At 33.0% G+C, this 22,612-nt stretch overlaps 1 protein-coding gene across 1 annotated transcript in view; it reads left to right on the top strand.

The window, feature by feature from the left end:
• The first annotated feature begins 5,159 nt into the window (after nucleotides 1-5,159).
• LOC105337911 (protein eyes shut homolog) overlaps nucleotides 5,160-22,612 on the top strand; it is a 43,802-nt gene continuing 26,349 nt past the window's right edge. Inside the window, exons 1-12 of the mRNA XM_066085180.1 lie at nucleotides 5,160-5,541; nucleotides 7,135-7,340; nucleotides 7,922-8,103; nucleotides 9,142-9,245; nucleotides 9,357-9,619; nucleotides 10,170-10,328; nucleotides 11,388-11,428; nucleotides 12,385-12,432; nucleotides 15,329-15,490; nucleotides 16,885-16,967; nucleotides 17,137-17,281; nucleotides 22,224-22,337. Of these exons, the coding sequence (XP_065941252.1) occupies nucleotides 5,437-5,541; nucleotides 7,135-7,340; nucleotides 7,922-8,103; nucleotides 9,142-9,245; nucleotides 9,357-9,619; nucleotides 10,170-10,328; nucleotides 11,388-11,428; nucleotides 12,385-12,432; nucleotides 15,329-15,490; nucleotides 16,885-16,967; nucleotides 17,137-17,281; nucleotides 22,224-22,337 (1,612 nt within the window). The 5' untranslated portion in view covers nucleotides 5,160-5,436. The remainder of the gene's footprint in view (nucleotides 5,542-7,134; nucleotides 7,341-7,921; nucleotides 8,104-9,141; nucleotides 9,246-9,356; nucleotides 9,620-10,169; nucleotides 10,329-11,387; nucleotides 11,429-12,384; nucleotides 12,433-15,328; nucleotides 15,491-16,884; nucleotides 16,968-17,136; nucleotides 17,282-22,223; nucleotides 22,338-22,612) is intronic.

Raw genomic sequence — 22,612 nt, 5'->3', positions numbered from 1 at the left:
TCTAATTTTTGCTTCGATTTATTGTGCCAAGCATTCTTCGCAAGCTGTTCATTTATTTCGATACATGGCTACAATTAGGAAAGGCGCAGAGCGTTCACCAAATTCTTGTAACTGGAGGGAATACGATGTTCAATTTAGGTTGAAAAAATCAATTGATTCCAGTCTCAGCTGGGGTTCAGTTGATGCAGAATTATGGCTGTTTTACATGCAGCCGGTAGTCCAAAATAACATTCCAACCCCTACAAAGCAGTTTAAATGCTTACAATTCTTACAATTTTCAGGGAGTATGTGAAAAACAAAACTGTAGGTTCTTGCATATTTGTGTCAAGTGTAATGGTTCACATCCTTCTTTGAATTGTAGATATTCCCAGAATAACAGTACGGGTAAACAATACCCCCCAGTTAAGCCCGCATCACAGCAATTCCGCCCTAGATTCCCACAGAGATCATTCCGCCCAATTACACAATAAATTATGGCAATTGGGATCTACTCCAATAAAAGTTAATAATCTTCACAAGTTAGTTAGAAGTTATCCAGACAGAAAAGTTGCACACTTGTTAGCACAGGGTTTTGAGGGAGGATTTTAATTAAACTATCATGGCCCTAGAATTAAGGTTGAGTTTAGGAATATGAAGTCTGCGATTCAACACTCTAATGAATTGGCAGAAAAGATTAAGAAGGAAATAGATCTTGGTAGAGTTTTAGGTCCTTTTTCAGCCCCACCAATATCAAATTTAAGATGTAACCCAGTTGGTTTATTACCAAAAAAGCAAGGTGGATGGCGTATGATTACAAACTTGTCCCATCCATTTGGAGAGAGTGTTAATGATTACATTGATCAGCAATTTTGTTCCGTCAACTACTCTTCATTTGATGATGCAATTAACATAATTCAAACAAAGGGACAAGGGGCCCTCATGGCAAAAATGGATATTTCTAGTGCTTTTAGGCTTTTACCAATAAGTCCAAGAGAATTTTGTCTGCTTGGTTTCAAGTTTGATAAATCATATTACATAGACAAGTGTTTACCAATGGGATGTTCTGTGTCTTGTTCATTGTTTGAAAAATTTTCCTCTTTTTTACATTGGGAATTGGAGAAGAGGTCACAAAAGGATGGGATCGTACATTACTTAGATGATCTTTTATTTGTGGGATCAGCTGACTCTAGTGATTGCACAGGTTTGATGCATCAATTTCTAGAACTGTGTGAATATTTGGGAGTTCCAATTGCACCAGAAAAAACTCAAGGTCCATCTAACTGCTTAGAATTTTTAGGACTGGGAATTGATTCTGTGCAAGGTACAATTTTTGTTCCAAAAGAAAAAGTGGATGAGTTGTTGGGCAAGATTAATTATGTCCTTGGCAGTAAAAAAGTAACAAAGAAAGAATTGGAATCATTAGTGGGTTCATTGGCATTTGTAGTAAAAGCATTGCCTGCGGGTAGAGCATTTTGTAGGAGAATTTATGGGGCACTGCAAGGTATTGCTAGACCTTTCCATTTTATTAGGGTATCAAATGAAATAAAGTTAGATCTTCAAATGTGGGTTGTATTTCTAGAAAATTTTAATGGATTTACAAAATTTTCAACTGTAGACTGGTCTATGGATGATACATTTGAATTTTATACAGACAGTTCAGGAGCTTATGGGTGTGGTGTTGTATTTGGTGATGAATGGAGTTGGTTAGCTTGGCCAGTAGATTGGTCACAGGACATAAAGAAAGATATTACTTTTCTGAAACTTGTCCCAATAGTGTTAGGAATTTTTATCTGGGCAGACAAACTAGCTTGTAATAAAATACTATTGCATGTTGTTAATTTAGCACTTGTTCATATAATTAACAACAAAACATCACAAAATAAGAGAGTCATGATTTTGTTGAGAGCCTTAGTTCTCAAAACTTTGCAGAAAAGCATACAAATTAAATCTCAGCATATTCCAGGTGTTAAGAACAATAAAGCAGATGCTATTTCTCGTTTTCAGTTTTGGAAGTTTCATTAGCTGGCTCCTGGGGCGCAGCCTTATCCTTGTCCAGTTCCTACACAATTTTTGCAAATTATTCATCAATTGTAGAGGATCTAGTAGAAGCTAGTATTTCTGAGAATACAAACAAAGTTTATAAGCAAGGCATTCAAGCATTTTTCAAATATAGGGTAGATAAGTCTCTACAACAATTGTGGCCACCTCCTATCGACCATGTTATCAATTTTATTGCATACATGTATGAACGTAATTGTGCATTTTCAACTGTTAAGTGTTATCTGTCAGGTTTGAGTTTTTTCATAAATGTTCATGGTTGGACAAATCCAGTGGATTCGTTTTTGATTAAGAAATTGCTCAGTGGATACAAAAGGTCTACATTAACTAGCGATATTAGAAGGCCTATAACATTACAAATGCTCCTCAGTATCATAGATACTTTGCCTCAAGTAACATATTCAACATACGAGGCAATGCTATTTCAATGTGCATATTTGTTGACATTTTTTGCTTTGCTTAGAGTTAGTGAGGTGGTGTCCCTTCAGTCAGATTGTGTACAGCTATTGCAGGACCAGGTTATTATCCTTATCAAAAGCTCCAAGACTGATCAATTGTATCAAGGCTCGTCAGTGAAAGTTCTAAAGCATGCCCAGTCACAAATTTTGTTTTTATTATTGCAGAAATTTCTTGTTGTGAGGCATACTGTAAGATCAAATAAATTTTTCGTGCATTACAACTCCAAACCTTTAACTCAATATCAGTTTTCAAGCATGCTAAACAGGTGTTTATCATTTTTGAACATGCCTACATCTAGTGGTGTTTATAAATCCCATTCCTTCAGAATTGGCGGGGCCACCCATTTATATTTAAGTGGCATGAATGAATCTGAAATTAAAATCATGGGTAGATGGAATTCCTCAGCTTACAAATCATACATCAGACCAATTCTTTAAGTGTAAATTATAATATGTACTGATTACAAATTATTTCAGATGGCATATGGGTTGTCGGATCATCTATAATTCATTGGGCCCAGAAATATGCACAACAAAATATTGATGACAACTTGGGACTAACATCACAAAGAATAATTTGGCAGGGAATTAGGGGCATGGTTTGGTCTCGGTTGTACCAGACTATCAAAGAAATGCTAAGGCAATGTAATAGACATCCAACACTTTTAGTTATACATTGTGGTGGCAACGATATTGGCAACCCTCGTAATACACTAAAGGGCTTACAAAAGTACATGAAGTTGACCGTGTCTAAAATAACAAGGCTATTGCCAAAGACAATAATTGTGTGGTCACATATCTTGCCACGTAGAAATTGGTCATTATGCCTTTCGAACAAAGATGGGGAAAATTGGAGAACTAGATTAAATTCAGCTCTTGCTACATTTGTTGTTAAGAAGGTATGTGGGGCCTCCATAAAATATCCTGATATTTTAAGTACACAGGGTACCCTATTTCGTAAAGATGGCATACATTTGTCTGACTTGGGAAATGAACTATTTGTAACTTCTTTGAAAAATGCATTGTTGCAATTCATGTCATCCACTGACAGATTTTATCCACTTATTAAACAGTAAGCTTTGTCATGGCCAGCTGATAATTTGAAGTTGTGAGTTGAGTATTGATGCAATTATTTTTTGTTAACTGTGGTTGTATGTAAAACTGATTATCATTGCAACTTAAGTCATTCTGTACTTGTATTGTTTGCAAAATTGACCGCCTAGATTTGTTGGCGGATGTACCACTGTTCGTGGTTCATTTGGCAGAATTTTGCAAAGAATGCCACCTCCATGGGGCACTGTTATTTCCTGGTCCCTTGGGTCAAGGTGGTATTTCTTGTGCTTGGACTCGTTTTTCGTGTATGCTGCCATATCGATTTGATGATCGGCGCATAATTTGTATTTTGATGATTGTGAATAAATGGCCATGACAAGCACTTCCAACAATTAGTTATAGTTATTGTTTAAGATTCCAAGGTCATGCAAGGTTAGAAAAAGGTCATTTGAATAATGCTGTCAGAATTGGCTACTGTTTACTATGTTAATAAATAATTTTATTAGTGTCTTTAAATAATAGGGTTTATCATCTCTGGATAAACCAGGTTATTTTAAGCATAGGTGTTATGTTGATGTTTCAAGATCCATAACTCTTGTTAACTGTCATTGTTGCAAGATCCATAACTCTTGTTTAATACAACTATATAACCGGGCATGCGCGGTTGCTACTTCCTTTTCCTGCTCAATCCAAAGTTGATAGGTGGCACAAATTCATCTTAGAAAAACCCTCCCACCCACCTCTTGCCAATATAGGTTATTTAATGATGTATTATTAGGTGTGAAGAACAGCTTGGCATTAATATATATTTTTCTTTACAATTTAAAAGGTTTTCCTTTTGTCAATTATTGTAAGGCTGACAATTTCGTATGACATGTATGTGTATGTTTAGAACAAAGTTTTTGGCTTTTGTTTTTATTTCTACTTTCAGCGTCATGGTCTCAAAGTTTCATCAGTACCAGTTAAGACAGAAGATTATGCGCGTGTCTTTTACAATACAAATAATGGCAGAATTTTGCAAAGAATGCCACCTCCATGGGGCACTGTTATTTCCAGGTCCCTTGGGTCAAGGTGGTATTTCTTGTGCTTGGACTCGTTTTTCGTGTATGCTGCCATATCGATTTGATGATCGGCGCATAATTTGTATTTTGATGATTGTGAATAAATGGCCATGACAAGCACTTCCAACAATTAGTTATAGTTATTGTTTAAGATTCCAAGGTCATGCAAGGTTAGAAAAAGGTCATTTGAATAATGCTGTCAGAATTGGCTACTGTTTACTATGTTAATAAATAATTTTATTAGTGTCTTAAAATAACATGTCTACAATGATTATGGCAAAACGGCTAGAGCAGTAAGGATTATCAAATAAACATCAATTCATAAAAATAAATCTGAGCCTTTTATTTATTGGTCAGGGTCTAGGTTAAAATTAACATTCAAATGATCGCGAAAACCCAATTACATCAACAACCAATAGATACTCACATTTAATTGTGATATTTTAAATACGACAATGATTATTATACAGAAGGTGTTCGCCTATTTATGTTGGACGGTCATTCAGAGCAATATGAGCATGTCTGCATGGTAACCTTGTTAAGTTATTTTAAATATAGTCATATATTTTGTATAAACACACTTACTGTATCTAATGACAACTCAAGTTTCAGGAATTTTATAAATCTTTACACATATAATAACTACCTGAGTGGAGTGCTGCACAATCCCATTGTTAACTTTTTCATCCAGAGCAGTATAAAAAAAAATAGAACCATGCAGGAAGTTTAAAATTCTTGATGCTTCCAAGCATAGACCAGTTACGAGGAGTAGAGGAGTACTATACAATATTAAAATGTATAAAACGTGACTATTTTCTAAAACCAGTATGTACATTTGGTTTACACTAACGTTTTTTGCTCTAATTCCTTGTGTGCTATCTAGTCATTTTCGAGGAGGATTACTAACATGGAAGGCGGTAAATGAAACCCAGGTACGTGTTCATTTATTCAATATCTATATTATTAGCTTAGTTTAACCTACAATTTTTTTTAAGTTTAATGTTGGTCATTGCTGACATCATTATTTTTAATTTTATATAACAATATTGCTAGAGGTGTAGAAATTGACAATTTCATTTCGTTACGAAAATAGGCCAATGTTTCAACAATATTTTGAAATGAAACTGATACACAAACTGTAGCCGCAATTGTAACATTAAAAAACTAATGTTAAAGGTAATTGAAACACAGTGACTACAGCAACGGTTTTTAAATAAATGGAAACCAAGAGGTTCATAGGCAAAATCACTCACCTGAAGAAAAGTTCTTCTTATCTCTATCAAGATTAATGAATATGAAACACATATAAAATATTGTAAAACTCATACAAATCCTCATATGTTCCAGAATTTGACAATACATACAAACAATAATAGATACAAAGAAGTCTAATTTTTTAACATTGATTTTTCATACAGTTCATACATTTAGAAGTCCGCCTGAGTGCCTCGGTCGGAAAGCAACCGACCATAATTTTCTTAACCGGTATATATACCTCACTGCTATAAGATGAGCGATCGAAACTAATATGGCGACCAAATGCTTTTATGAATTCATGTCAGCTTTAATACTTGAACCAACTTAGAGCTTTTCAACTGATATTGAAAATAACTAACCTATCTAAACATCTTAGGTAGATAATGATTCGTTTCATTTAGGAGCTATTGCGTACTTTATATATACATTGAATATCAGTTCAGTTCATGCTACTTCATTTTCTGATGACTTTATTCACAAAAGTACATTCATTTTGTCAAAAAATAATTGAAAACGATATAAGGCAAAAAAAATATCGAAAATTCTTTTTTTCACATGTCTTAATAAATATACAAATAATATTTGATCCTAAAGACATCAGGTTTTACCGTGAGGAAGCTAAGTATACACTACAGTATTTACATTCTCCTTTGCTTACATGGCTGTGAAGCGGATTGGGAACTCAATGTTATCTGGTACCCCAAAGATTAATTCTATTGTTCCCTTTATATTTGGATTTATTAAGACAATAAACTGCTTTTTTCCGTATGAAGGTGGCGACATTGAAGAAAAAATACATTACCTGCGTTAGCAGGTAGCCATGGGGACAATTCCGCTTGCGCATGACATAGCCTGGTTTATGCGCAAGATTTTGCCACAGGGCCCACGAAATAACAACTTTTTAAAAGTAGTTTTTGTCAAGAACATTTTTTCTCATCAACTGAAGATCACAATTAAACCAAACTAATTCAGTACTTTGCTTGATTTGAATAATTTATTGCTTGGACTATTTTGGTCAGTTAAAAGCAGATCTTAACCGATAAATCTTTTTTTACACTAAATAATCAGTTTTTAAAGCAATGTTGATTAATACTTATGTTATGCCAATCGAGGTCAAGACTTTTTCGATGAAAATAACTGTTTGCAGATCAAACTTTAAACAGCGGTTTCAATTATTGACTGAAGTACATATACACCACATTTGAAAACCAATAGGCATCGGTTGGATTTTTATTATCAATTTTTTTCTTCATTTTTTGTTTTTCCAGATTCTAGTCCGTCACCGTCTTACCTATGTCTACTCCTACTGTTCCAATCCACAAAACAATACATTGGAATGTATCAGTGGATGTACAGGTAGTGTGATAACGAATGCAAATTGCACGGAAAGCAATTCAGCAGAAAACTGGGCGGATTTTGAAGGAGAAACCATATTTGATATCAGACACGCAACATCATCACACCTCGGTTTGCGGTTTGTAAATTATAATCATGCATGAATGAAACATCCATTTTGTTTTATTAAAAAAGACAATTTTATGTATCTTTATTATATATGTTAAAATTTTCTATTTTGTATGAAATATTGAAAGATATACTAAATGTTAATACTTACTAAACATTTGATGATTTTTTTCAAAAGTTTTTAATTTAAAATAGAAATACACTGAATTGAACTAAACAGCAGGCAAAATGACTATAATTGTTCTCTCCTGAACAATCTTAAAAATTAAACCCGGGTACTTTTTATATATTTAATGCTGTTGGATAAAAGTGATTACAACCCACACAACAGCAGAATTTAATTTTTTCATTACAATGTGGCTTAATAACAAAGACCCTAAAAGATGTGTTGAATTATTATATTCAATGTTACTGTTTTTATCACCAAAACTTTGCCAAAAATGTAGACCATTTATTCAAATATCGGTGATACAATTTGGACAAAATGCATCTACATGTAAAATACCATAAAAATTACAAAACTATAGTTGTCTTTCAATCAAGAAATATGTTGGTAAATATTGCATATTAAATCATTATTTCTGATATTAGATTTGCCTCTGGGGATTTGGTATCGTTAACACAGCCTACGTTTGCTCATTCCTTGAGCCTTAAGATGACTGTAGATTTAAGTCTACGAAGTGATACTGGAAGCACAAACCAGTCACCTGTTTCATCAATGGCTTCATCTATAATACATCCGTGTGAACTCAATCAGTACATTCACATTCCAGGTAAAAAAAAATAGCCTTTTTCTAAAATACACTTAATTCTTGACATTCTTTTTTCCTTGTAAACCGCTATCAAAAGATTGATTTCATTTCATTGGCCTTTAAAATTTTAACCAAAAAACTGTTGGTAACCTTAAAAAAAATACAAATCACATGGTTTTATATATAAAAAATCAAAATCGGTTTGTCATTGTTGCTCTAAAGGAAAAGAATTGCGTAGTGATAAAACGTAAGGTAAAGTTCTGAACCTGTGGTACATGTATTGTAAAGTATGACTTTACCCAGGATTACCCACCCAGACCCCACCCGCGCATAAATTCCGATTGTCCGATGATACGTTACGTATAATGTTATTAGTGTAATTATATAATGTAATTATATCTACATGTAAAACATCTGACATTTCATCCCCATTTACTTCTTTAATACACAAAATTACTACGAGTGCATAGTATTACAAATGTAGATAGACCATGCAAATTCGTAGGAGCTGCTCATTTTCTCAGTCATCGGTTTTGGGTGTTGCTTTGGTCATCTTCTTGGGCGTCATCTTCCCTCTCATTTAATTACAATGTATGTTTACTGAAGAGGGTCATCGGAATGGGAAAATACATATAATTCCTATGACTCGCACAATCATTCGTACCACAAAACGCATGATCGCACGAGAGTTGCACGTCCAATCGCATTTGCGCATGTTCACTTGCGTGATCCTATCGCATTATCTTACAACACTCACTTTCTTTGTACAACAGTCGCATATAGACGCATGATAAATCGCACGATTAAATGCATCGCACATCGAGCAAATTTCATACGAATACTTTTCCATATTTGAGGTTTTTTTGGCAACAGTTTACGATCAAAATCTACACTTTTCGGTCGCGCGAATATTCTGTTATTTCGGCTCGTGTGCCAATTGTGAAGATCCTATTTTCTTGCTTTTGAAATTGTATTTTCATTCTAAATATATTTTGTTCTTTAATTAAAGCTGATAAGAAAGTTTGTATTGCCAATATTTAATATATTTACTTTCCAAAGTGGCGGACTTTGACGGAGATGATATTCGATGTCGCTTTGCATTAGGGTTAGACGAATGTGGATCAATTTGTAGCAACCATTCATCTTATTTGACATTAAATGAGGTAGGTTTTTTCTTTTAATTTGAACATTATGTAGGACTGTATCTCGAAATTTTGTAACTTGGCCTGCTGAACAGATTTATTAATATTATTTTGCATGATTTTTCCCCCTAGACAGCCTGTGCATTCTATTTCCATTACGATGTGAGTTATGGAGATTACATCGTGGCTTTACAGATCGAGGATTTCACAGACTCGTCCTCTAGTGTTCCATTAAGCAGCGTTCCTTTACAGTTTATGATTATTGTTAGCAGTATTCCGTGTTCTGAATCCTGTTCCTTTGTTTCACCCACACCTCTTGATGGAGATACATTACATTCTCAAAACGGATCGTTACAGTTTATTGCAAGAGCTAAATCACGTTCTTCATATGAAATGTAAGTTAATATGATTGTTAATTTTTGTTCCTAGCTTTCAATGAATGGGGATATTAACTTTAGCGTACAGTGTAAACGTTCTTTACTTCCTTAAATCTGTGCAACCACCATGATATCAAATTCAGTGTGGTCGAGCTCCGTATCAATAATCACTTTTAAAAACACTCTCGTTAAATCATTAATTTAAATACCGACATCACTTTGTTTCAAATTTTATGAAGCAAATTTGGCTTTATTTAAAATTTTGCAATTTCATCTGTAAGTAAAAACTTCAATATTTACATATATTTATAAAACAATATACAATATCTTTTATTATAAATATCTTCATTTAATAGTGTTTCAAAAATCATTACATGAAATTTTAATTTGATGCGCGTTGTGGCAATTTTTGGGTCAGTAGGTTTTTAATATAAAAATAAAGATATTCTAATCGTTCAAATTGAAGATTATTGATTATGAAAATGTTTATTAAATATTTAATACTTTTTCTAGCTTTTGCATTCATTATAGTTATTTTCATGATATTTCTGTAATAAACTTATTTCAGAGTGACAGAATTCCATGTTATGTCACCTCTTCCATTTACTATATCAGCCATCTCACAACCTGTTGTAGACGAGTATCAGGTCATCATGTCACTAGAGTCTGTTGTCAGTAATGTAATCGGAACACATGTAGTGTGCTTTTCAGCAGAGACGAATAAAAGGTAAATGGTAATTATACATGTAACCAAAACTAAAGGGTATAACTATCATTTAACCATGTAAATCAATTTTTGAGTTGTATGCTCGTTCTTTTCAACGAGGGAAAAATCATATTCTTTTGAATGTACATTTTTTTATGCATCTGTGTATTTGAGCACATTTCTTTGCAGTTATTTTTCTAGTATGGAATAACTATGATATTGATGTATCTTTAGTATGGTGGATTTCGATTTTTTTGCCTTAACTTTGTTGAAGTCAAGTGGTGTTATGTTTATTAGGATCATACAAAGCAAATAATAGTGAACGCAGGCCCGCAGTGCAAAGCGCTACAACTACATGCTCTCAGACAGAACTTGGGCGATATCATTTTTGCTACTACTGCTTCCTCATCTTCGCCGCTAGCCAGTCTCTTGCGATGAAAAATAAGGAATCGAACACTCGGCTAGCAAAGATAGTGTTGCCGTTCACATATCTGTCGTCAGACTTGGACCCACAATTCTCTTCAAATTACAAATGGCTTCCTAATTTTTTCGTGAGATCCAAAGAAAATGGCATTTCCATGAAAAAATATAACAATTATGATTGACGCATCGAGAAAATAAATAAGATTTCATATTATATTAACCGTCCTAGTAGTTTTGAAATCCAAGATTGGATTTCTTACTTTGGAGCTACAAGAACAGTTTGGCTCACCTTATTGTCCTCTATATTTTGAAGTAACTTCCTATTCCCTATCAAATTAAGAGAAATAAAATAACTATGTAGATATCTGCTCATTTCTTTGAGCGTTAAGACTATTTTGAAGTCATTTGGCTTTATAATAGTCGCTAAAAAGGGCTATATTTGCTGTAAAAATATGTATATATTTTTTATTAAATACATATAATAACAATAGATTTGTTTCTCTGCAGTATTTTTTACTAGAACATTAAGGAAAGTTCAATTAATGATTTATTATTTATCAACAGTCTATCAAATATGTCTAGCGTCTAACATGAAACTTTTTTACTGTTCTATGTTCAAATTTATGACATCAAATTTAAATATTTTGATTGTTGTAGACAATCCTCACCATCGAGATGCATTACAGTTAATATTACAGGTAATCTATACATATCATATGTTTTCCCTATCTTAAGTATCTCATCTGATATATTATTGTGCTTTATTTGTCCGTCCGATGTATGTATATTTACTACTTAATAAAAACAGGCATATTTTGACAGTGAATAATTTGGATGTTGTTACTAAATTTCTATAGTTTCTGTAGTAGTTCAAGGAAATTGAATATTTGCTCTCTTTTAATTTGCATACACATGTGGTGCATACACATATATTTTATAAAAAAAAAAACCATTTTTTAAAGGATACGTCAGGCATTTAAGCGGATTAGCGGGAAGGTGATGATGTGATGCTTTAATGTTTACTAGATCTTTTTATCCAGTCTATCACATTCAGTATACATTAAAAGATGTTTTTTGCATCAAATTAAATAAAATATAAAATATTTTAATAAATCTATCTCTTTACTAAGCTGTCTGATAATTTGCATCAGTAAATAACTGCAATCATAAGTATTCACTTCATCATTTTAGGTAAAAACTTCTCATCTTAAAGTTCTATAATGATAATTATAACAGAACTGATGATAAATTATAAAATGTTTGTAACTTTTTATGTTCACTAATTATGTACTATTGTTCGTTAATATGTACATGTATATTCATCTTGTATATGCAATTTGATAAAGATAACCTTTGATTTTTTATTGCACATGAAAGAAGATACATTTAGGAGGAATGAAACTATATTAATATGAAATTCTGCTTGTTTGTATGTTTTATTTTAAACCCCAGGGTACTAAAAAATACTTGTATTAATACCGGTTAATTTTAATGAATTTCTGTCAACAAGCAGCTTATTTATATATTTTTATTAATAAAAATTGTAACATTTCAAAGGGTATTTTAAACAATTACCTCTTATGTCAAATGTATGATTTATTACACCTATACGTATGATTCTTATACGTTACTTGTATATTTTATTCCATTCTAGCACCAAACAAGTACATTTTTGGCATTGAAGCTCTGGCAGATTTACAATGTAAGTTTTATCTTCTATGTCCCAGTATACTGGATCTACCACTATTTAGATATAATTATAATAAGAAAAGACTATAGCAACAGTGTGGTTTTCGTTTATCTTATATGTTTTTTAATGAATTATAAAATGTTTATGTTATGTTTTGTATAGAAGTATGTTTTATGGTAATGAAATGCTTCATTTGGTATTTACACTTAATTTTTAGCTCACCTGAGCTGAAAGCTACTCTGAAAGCTATTCTGATCACATTTTGTCCGTCGTCCGTCTGTCCGTCCGTCTGTCTGTCCGTCTGTAAACTTTTCACATTTTTAACTTCTTCTCTAAAACTGGGGGTGCATTTTAAAAAATCTTCTTCTCAAGAGCTATTGAGGCAAATTCAACGTAATTTAGCATGAATAATCCTTATGGGAAGGAAAATAAAATTGCAAATATTATGGGCTAATTCTGTTTCAAATCTTTGTTATTACGAAAATAATAAGAAAGAAAAGGCGTGTTTCAAGCAGTTTATAGCATCCATGAGTCTTGGAAAAATGGGTAGGCATGACCGGGTCAGGGCAAAACAAAAGTTATTAATCTGCCAATCTCATTAAAATTTCAAGGTATTTACTGACCAGTATATTTGTGTTCGCTGTAAATATTGCTGCAAAATAATGCTTAATTGGAATTGACGATTGCCGATCTGCCCGGCTTTTATTTTGCCCGGGCCCGGGTATTCCATAATTCTAAAACGAGGTTCTTTGTTTAAAGCCGCCATGACACTACATGATAAACGGGTCGATCTGACAATGATGAATTTGTTTGTTGTGCAAAAGTTCGTGTACGAAGGGAATCTTTGAAACATGCAAAATACATTGGTGCCGATTTTGTGAAGTAAATTGAGGCTAAATATTTCAATGCGTTGACAGCTTTCACATATGACGGTGGTGTTAGCTTGTTGTGATTTTCGTTTTAATTTATGCTTTGCGTTAACCTGGGAACTGTCGCTTGTATTTCCTGATTTTTACGTATCAAATCAAACAGAGACCTCGGTAAATCAAACAGTTTACTGTTTACCTGCGCAAATTAAGCAACCTTAAGAAAGAACTAAAATGCAATTCATTCAGGCTATCGGTCATTCAATATCATCTTTTGCGTAATGGTAGAATAATGCAATATGTTTTGTTGAGATGCTCGGCATTTTCTCGAGTTCATTCAGTTTAAATAGAGTTAAATATCGCTGACGGAAATATGTAGGTGTATACATGTATATGATTCATTTCGAAAAATAGATTGTGTTCTTTATTTGTTATAGAGCATGTTTCTTGTGTTTAATTGTTTACAATTTCTATTTACTTACCATATTTGAGTGTTAAGCTTCGAATTATAAGCAAAATACAGAGATTTGCTCACAATTTTATGTTTGTACTCAGATCTGAGGCCATTCATTTTTTTCCATTTTAAAATGCCGAATAGGAAATGCCAAGTTAAAAATCTTAAGCTGAATGTAATAAACTCATGTGAACAAAATACGACTCAAACCTAGCAAAATATTTTGAGCTCATCTTGCTTATAATTCTACGATTGACGCTGAAATTTTGGTTGATCATTAGAAATTCTATATGAATTAGAGTATGTTAAATACTTGAACACAAAAAATTAAAGAATGATATGCTGTATATAACTACTATATAACTGTATATAACTACTCTCTTTATACAATAAATAATGTGAAATGTGAGTAAATAAAAACGACATCGTTTAAACAGTTTCCATAGTTCTGACACATTTCTGTTGCGGGGATAAAAGAATTATCGCTATTCCTAAGAAAATATTCCAGCGGAAAATTATCCTCGTTTGTAGCCAGTTGTTATTTTTGAATAAAAATGAAAATAATGGGTGGGCCATTGTAAATTAGAGTGATGTGCCTGTCAATACGGTAACATTGATTTTTTATACAATAAATAATGTGAAATGTGAGTAAATAAAAACGACATCGTTTAAACAGTTTCCATAGTTCTGACACATTTCTGTTGCGGGGATAAAAGAATTATCGCTATTCCTAAGAAAATATTCCAGCGGAAAATTATCCTCGTTTGTAGCCAGTTGTTATTTTTGAATAAAAATGAAAATAATGGGTGGGCCATTGTAAATTAGAGTGATGTGCCTGTCAATACGGTAACATTGATTTTTATAGCTCTTTAACATGTACGTGACACCATTTTTCATTCCAGTGTATTCAGCAATCAAGTGTGAGTAAAGTTAAAAAAGTCAACGCGAGGTACACAACAGTCATTTTATTATAATGGAGAAGACAAATTAAATTGTTGAATATTTTTAATTTGAGAAATTAAACGCATTGCGGTGCAATTTTCTTCTTCACATATATACAAGTAGGATTTTTTTGATAAAACACAATAACTATTATATTTTTAAAAAAATACAATAACTAGTAAGTAGTTGAGGAAGAAAATGTACCTATATGCTCTCATATATTTTGATCGCTTTATTAAGTAGGGGAGGGAGGCAGAACGAAAATACAGGGAATTAGAAGTTATAAAACAGTGTACCCCTACCAAATATTTAGTTCTATATCTTGCGTAGGATTTTCTTATTCTGTTTAAAAACAGTGTTTCATGAAGGTACAATGTCAAAGATTACGTGTATGCAAAAATAAGTGTAAAATTCGAATACTTTACAATATTTATTTTTTTGTTATTCTACTGAGGGCCATATGGCACAATATCTTTGGACGCCCATTGTTGCTCAGGTGAGCGATGTGGCCCCATGGGCCTCTTGTTACTTATGCAGCTGCCCAAATTCTTGCTCTTACCATATTTATAAGAATTAAACAAACAAATATAATTGAAAATAATTGGCTTGTAGATCGTTTGCATTTTTTCTTTTTTTTCTTACCCAGCAAACGGATGTGGTGGCCAGGGAACTTGGTCAGTTTATGACAGCCAGTGCTACAGTTGCATAGCTAATGCTGTTCCTTGGCAAACTGCCAGAGCATCGTGTCAGCAATTAGGGGGTGATCTCGTTACTATCAATAATGCAGGGACACAGTCTTTTTTGGAACGTACGGAAACATTTTGATTCACTGAATTGATGGTTTTGTAATTCAGCGCTCTCACGTCTTTTTAATAATTTTTTCACTAACTTGATCTAATCAAGATATACAAAAAATGAATTTGTTGAACTATTCTTGATTATTTGAAGTACAACTAAGTACATAGAAGCGTTTAATAGGGGTTAACTCCAGAAAAGTTTTTACGTAATGTTTTGACTGACTTTGTCCAATCAGATCGTAGCTGGGCGGAGTTAAGACATTGCCGCACGTGACTTGAATGAGAGAGAGAGAGAGAGAGAGAGAGAGAGAGAGAGAGAGAGAGAGAGAGAGAGAGAGAGAGAATTGAGTAAATTATAAGTGATGCCGATGAAGAAATCACCATTATGGGCAAACAAATTAATTAAAGTCTACATATGAAAATTACATGTATGTCCTACATTGGTATAACTTTAAAGCGTATTAAAGAACGACTGTGAAAATTTCTTTGGCCGTAGACAACATGCAGTGTCATCATACATGTAGATGTATAAGTATGACGCAACTAACCAACTTAATTTCCTGGAAGAGTCCGAGAATACGGGCATTAAATATTTTGAAATGCAAACGAATGATCATTTATGAATTTAGATGTAGTGAAAAGGAAAGGCAACGCAGGCGGATGCTTAGTGGAAAAAAACAATGGCGGACAAATTCGACCTTAAGTAAAGAATGTTTTACACTGAGTAGCCATGAGGAAAGTTTTTATAGAAAGTAAATTTACAACCTATATTCAATTCCAGGAAGATTCGTCATACTTTGATTAGAATACTAACGGTAACACTTGTAATGAAAACAGTTTCTTAAATATTCGTACAGTCTTCGATGTTTGATATTACCTCATCCCATTATCTATATAATGACATCGTTGTTCCCCGGTTAAAGAATTTCAAAACAATTACAAAGTTACATAAAATAAGATATACTATACCTTGACTTGTCACTTTATAACTATTGATAGATAGTTCGCTCATCTGCGTCACCTATAATTTACTCTCTCTCTCTCTCTCTCTCTCTCTCTCTCTCTCTCAAATTAAGTCACGAGCGGTAATGTCTCAACTCTGCCTTCTACGATCTGATTGGACAAAGGTCAGTCAAAGCATTACGTAAAAACTTTTCTGGAGTTAACGCCTATTTAACGCTTCTATGTATTTCACTGTACTGCTTTTCAAAACTCCACGCTTGCGTTTTTTGTATTGCAGAACAACCAACAAATGTCGTGTTTTAGAATTGTTTCAGTTTGGGGTTTGCTTAAAATAAAACTCTGACAAGAAGATATAGTGTTTGAACATTAAATAATGATATATTTTTAACGCCGTAACCAAATAGTTTATCATTACGTTTATCATTTTTTTTTTATTGAAAAGAACTTTGCCCCAACACATACCACTGGATTGGACTGAACGATATAGCCAATGAAGGCACCTTTGTATGGGTTAAGGATTCAACGGTTAGTACATTTAGTTTTGACATAGATGTCCTTTACAGCTCTAGTTATTTTAAAACAAATCCATTGTCGACATATAATATGACATGTAAATGTAGTAATATATTAAGATGTATAATTCATGTAGTGAAATAAATGAACATTTTCATTTCAACAACTTTAATTTTTGCAGCCAGTGTTTTATTCAAATTGGAACACAGGCGAGCCAAACAATTCAGGAGGGGATGAAGACTGTGTGCATACTTTGCAGAGTACACATATGTGGAATGATTTAAGTTGTACAGTTAGTTACTCTTACATCTGTCAGAAACCTCAAGGTAAGTCAATAAAAGTTCAAACTGATTATGCATGCATTAACTTTTTAGGCACCAGCATTCAGGTTAGCGCCAACATGGCAACAAAACAACATAACAGCATATATGAAATATCTAAATCATTTAAAAATGCAAAGCAATTAAATTCAAGTGAAAGTTTATTTATTTGATAGTTACATATGCAACTATTCTTTAAAAGCCTTTGAAGTTGGTTCCTTTTGGTATAAAATAAGTTTGTATTGTCCCTCTTTCAGTCATTATATCACTACTGAATTCAAAATCCACTGATCTTTCCGAAAATTCACTCACATTGTCTGACATCTTATGTACTTTGTACTGACTTCTAGTGTACCCCACTGTACCCTACTGTTCATTTCTAATGACCAGCACTGTACCCCACTGTACGCCATTGTACAAGGCACTGACCAGCACCGAACCCCACTGTTCGCCACTGTACATAGCACTAACCAGCACTGTAACCCAACGTACCCCCTGTATATTAAATTTGAAAGAAAAAAAAATTCTAAATAATTTCAGTATGATATTTTCCTCGATATTCAGTTATATGCAGCATTGACATAGAAAAGAGTTCAACAGACCGTTTAAATCTAATTATGTTTTATTTATTAATATTCATATTGAATCGTATAAGCACAAAATATTAATAGTTCTTAAAGTAATTTAATGAGAATATAAAAATCCTAAATTTTTATATTTTAAATCTGATTTTTAAAAATGCATAAATTTTATATAGATTCATTTGTAAACTGGAGGTCATTGCTTTATAAGCATAAGAAAGTACACTTACTTAACCAGCCAGGTTATAGAATTATTTCGTTTAGTTTATGACAAGCCCTTGATTAATATGACCGGGCTGTTAATTCCTTGTGCTTCAGCCAATAAATAACCAGCCAATTAACACAGAATCAACAAAATCCATAGTTAGGGCTTTTTTGTGTACACATATCCAGAGATAAGTGCACATTGGATCACAAAAGTAAAATTTTTGGATAGCACACAAATTCCCTGCCCATGAAATGATTTTTTAAAAAAAATATATTTCAAAATATCGAGTTCAAATTTTACATACCGATAATAACACCTACTGCAGTTACTACATGCATAACGAATTCTTAACATGAACATTTTTAGTGGCGTATTTAAGAGTAAAATTAATTTTAGCAAAAAAATAAAAGATTCGAAATCAAGGAAGTTTTCTTAACTAACAGGCACGAAGCGTCGTTTTTAAAAGCGGAAGGGTGGGGCAGACTCTTGACAAAAGGGAAATCCACCAACCTCCCGCCATCCTAATCTGTGACGGAGGGTTGGATGTAGTACACATAAAACTTCAATTTTCTATGTTTGCAATGATTCGTTATTTTATTGATTTCTAATTATTTAGAAATATAGTTTAGCTAAGACATTCTTGGAGATTAATTAAAAATTTGATTCCGAGAAAGTCAGATGTTGTGTTGTTCCTGTCAAGCTTCCATCGGGTATAATGAAAAACATGTTGAGAAAAATTTTTGCAATCTATCCATAACATTTCTGTTTTCTGGAAATTAATATTGAGACCAGATATATTTTTAAAGAAGTCTAATTCTCTTAGAAAACCATCAAACGTTAGGGGAGAACCATTTGAAATAGGGATGCATCGTCTACATATTGAGACAGCTTATATTCTACATAACCAATTTTAAGATCTTTTATGTCTTTATTATTTCAAATTATTATTCCAAGAATTTCTGCACAAATGAGAAAAAGATAGTACGTTATTGGATATCTTGTCTGCAGTCTCTTTAAGGATGTAACCTGGTATTAGTCAGTTCTGTAAAACACATGACTTTATTCCTTTATAAAATGTGTTAATCCATTTTTAACCTTATTACCAAAGTTATAAAATTTTGCTTAATGAATCCCCAAGAAATTGTGTCAAAAGTCTTTTCAAAACCTGAAAACATTAGAAGTCCACGAATTCGTTAATGATATGTATATTGATGATGTCATAAATTACTCAATGTTTTCTCCAATAAATATGCCTTAAATGAACCCAGTTTGGTCTCGGTTTATCAATTTATCTAAGTGCACTTTAATACGTTCTGCAATACACCCTGATGGTAATTTATAGACAACATTAAAAAGAGTAATATAGGTTTCCCAAATCTTTTGTGTACAAGTAATCATACCAATTTGACTCGAATATTAATACATCCGCGGATCTAAAGAGGGGAGGGGACGAGGGGGTTCAAGTTTTTTAAAATTTACATTTTAACATAGATATCTTTCGGACCACTTCCCCTGAAAAAGGTCTCTGAATCCGCGAATGTAATAATGAATTGAAAGAAATAGAAGCCCATTCTCTTTCTTGGAAGCAATCGGAAAAATTTCTATATTATTCAATGCACATTTTATCTAAAATATGCATTTTTAAAGTACTTTTTTTCATTTTTGAATATTAAAACTGATAAAATATTGTTACATTGGGAAACAGTGCCGACAGTGTTTGTCAGTACCCTGTACAATGGGGAACAGTGCTGGTCAGTACCCCTACAGTGGCGTTTAGTGGGGTACAGTGCTGGTCAGTGGGCAGGTACAGTATTGTACAGTGGATTACAGTAGCTCTGTACAGTGGGGTACCATGGAATACAGAAGCTATGTAAAGTAGATATACAGTGGATATACAATATGTTTCAGTGATTAAACAGTAGATGTCAGACGATTGCAGTGAATTTTCGGAAATATCAGTAGTTTTGAATTCAGAAGTGTTTATTTACGCTCGTTATCTTTGACATGAACAACAGAATGAACAGCCATAAAACATGCCATTAAGTGCTCTTCTGCATCTATATATAATAATATAATAATACTCCATCCGCGAATCCAAAGCTAATACGTTAATTCAAAGAAATTGCAATAGCAATCCTTGTCATCATTCATTCTTTTGACTTAAAATACATTGATGGACAGCAGGATTATTTGAAGATCTTGTACACTTCATTTAAAGTGGATCTCTAAACTTTTCAAAAAAAAAATGTTAATTCTAAGAAAAATATCAATGACACTCGTTTTGAAGATATTTTATTAAGGTTAATAAACATATTATTTGCACTCATTTTGGTACATTAATGTTGTCTTAAGTATAATTGATGTTCATTTGGTGAATATTTGGGATTATAGCTTCTTGAAATAAATTGGTGTTGAATGGGATTTTTTTTCTGTACCACAGCAAGAATAAAAGCTACCTCGAAATGTATCATTGCATTGGGCTCATGGAGATTCTTTATGGTAATTAGGATCATTCGGGTTCATTGTGGTATCACTTAGGTTGGTTTGGATATCTTTGGACTATATTGAGTAATCATCGAGTAACACAGGTTTAAATTACGTTGTAGTGTAGTTGAGATTTGGTTAAATAAACTCATTAAGTATATCATTTATGCTTAATATGTATCATTAGAGAACATAAAGTTCATTGAGGTATCATTGGGGTATCATTGGATTTCGAGGAGGTATCATTAGAGTATAATTTGGGTATCATATATTGGAGTACATTGGAGTCATATCATTAGAGTATCATTGGAGTAAAAAAGACATACACTTCGGCCAATGTGGTTTTCGTATTTAGCGCGAGTCTTCGTGGTGTTAAATATATCCCGGTTTAGCACAGGTAACTCAGGTAAAACCGCGCATCCTCGCGGTAGAGCTTCTCACATTGTCCACACCGTTGCGGTATCGTGAAACCAGTCTCAGATGAAAACTGTTCTTGTTTTTAACGCGAGTGACCTCCCCCAATTTCTTCTTAATATGACTGAGAGGATTAATGAATATTAATTCATATTCCTTTATTTTATAGATGGAGTTGATTGTTACAATTTATTATTATTATAAAAAAAGTGGTGGAAATAAAATGAACGTGCAATTATGCTAATACAGAATTTTGTATGCTATTTTGTATACTAGATAGCGTTAAATATTCAATCTTGGCACATTCATCGCTGACAACTATCGGTGATCAATTAATTTAATTAATTAATCAAAATCACCAAAATATCATATTTAGCCTCAGGAAAGGGGATACTAAATGGTGTTTCGTATACAATCTTTCATAATTAATTCTTACCTTCAAAACATACCTTACAACCGGTCATTTTTCTTAAATACGTTTAAAGAATTTGTTTGATGAATAACAAAGTACATGTATATGTAAAATGTTTTAAAATGCACTCGCTTATCACCGCTGCGACCCGAGTTCGATCCACGTGATCGACAGTAGTTGTATTTGAATGTGTATGATGGTCGCCCGCTTGGACACGTGGGTTTTTTCCGGGTAATCGGCTTCCACAGACATCAATGGCCCCCTCACACTAACATCCGTGCAAACGAAAGATATTAATATAAGTTGTAGAACTAGTTTATCAATCGTTGTATAAAGTAATGTTAATGTTAAAATCATGTGTATTTAAAAACTGACTTTCCTATCCGATTTGGCAAAAGTATGTACCATATATAATCCGTCGGATTGGATGGTCCTCACAACCCGACCCAATCCTTGGCTTTTTCATAAAATTTTAAATAGTAACTATTGTGCGTATATGGGAGCATTTCCTTTTCGACCCCTTTCGTCACAGTTAAAAACTAATTTTTATGTAAGGGCCTGTGCCGCTGCATAGAGCTTTTCGGAAGAAGAATTCGATATTCGATATGGAAACAACAATTTTATTATTTGAAATATTATTTGACTGTTTTGAATTAAATAAGAAAATATGTTTCATATTATGACTACAACTAATCCAGCGCTGGCCAATCCGTGAACCGAAAGCTTATGCCTGAATTTATAAAAATTGCTGTTCCGTTCTTCTATTCGTCCTTTTCTTCATTCGTTATTCTTTATACATTGATGGACAACATTATCATTTGATCAGTTAGATTGTATTTGAAATTATAGATATCGATGACTGCAATCCAGAGCCTTGTCAAAACAACGGAACCTGTACAGACCTAGTAAACGGCTTCCAATGTGATTGTGTGGCAGGATTCAATGGAGCAAATTGTGAAAACAGTGAGCAATATAGATTCATAATATGTTCGTCTATGCAAAAGACACAACAGGGATGTTTCTACAGATGTTTGTTTTAATAATTTAAACTATATATGATTTATGCAGGCTAATCAAGTTAAATTAACTTAATTTAAAAAAAAAATTAACACAAACATTGCTAAAACCTTAAACTTAATACTCCTCTTTCTCTCTTAGAATATTTTATAGTTAATTGACGCAAACCAAATACGAGAGCGACACTCCTTTGGGTACCTCCCAATTTTATTGCATCAAAA

This window comes from Magallana gigas, chromosome 5, assembly GCF_963853765.1.
Source record: "Magallana gigas chromosome 5, xbMagGiga1.1, whole genome shotgun sequence".
In the NCBI taxonomy this organism is placed as follows: Eukaryota; Metazoa; Mollusca; class Bivalvia; order Ostreida; family Ostreidae; genus Magallana; species Magallana gigas.
This window is presented reverse-complemented; position numbering and strand designations above follow the sequence as displayed.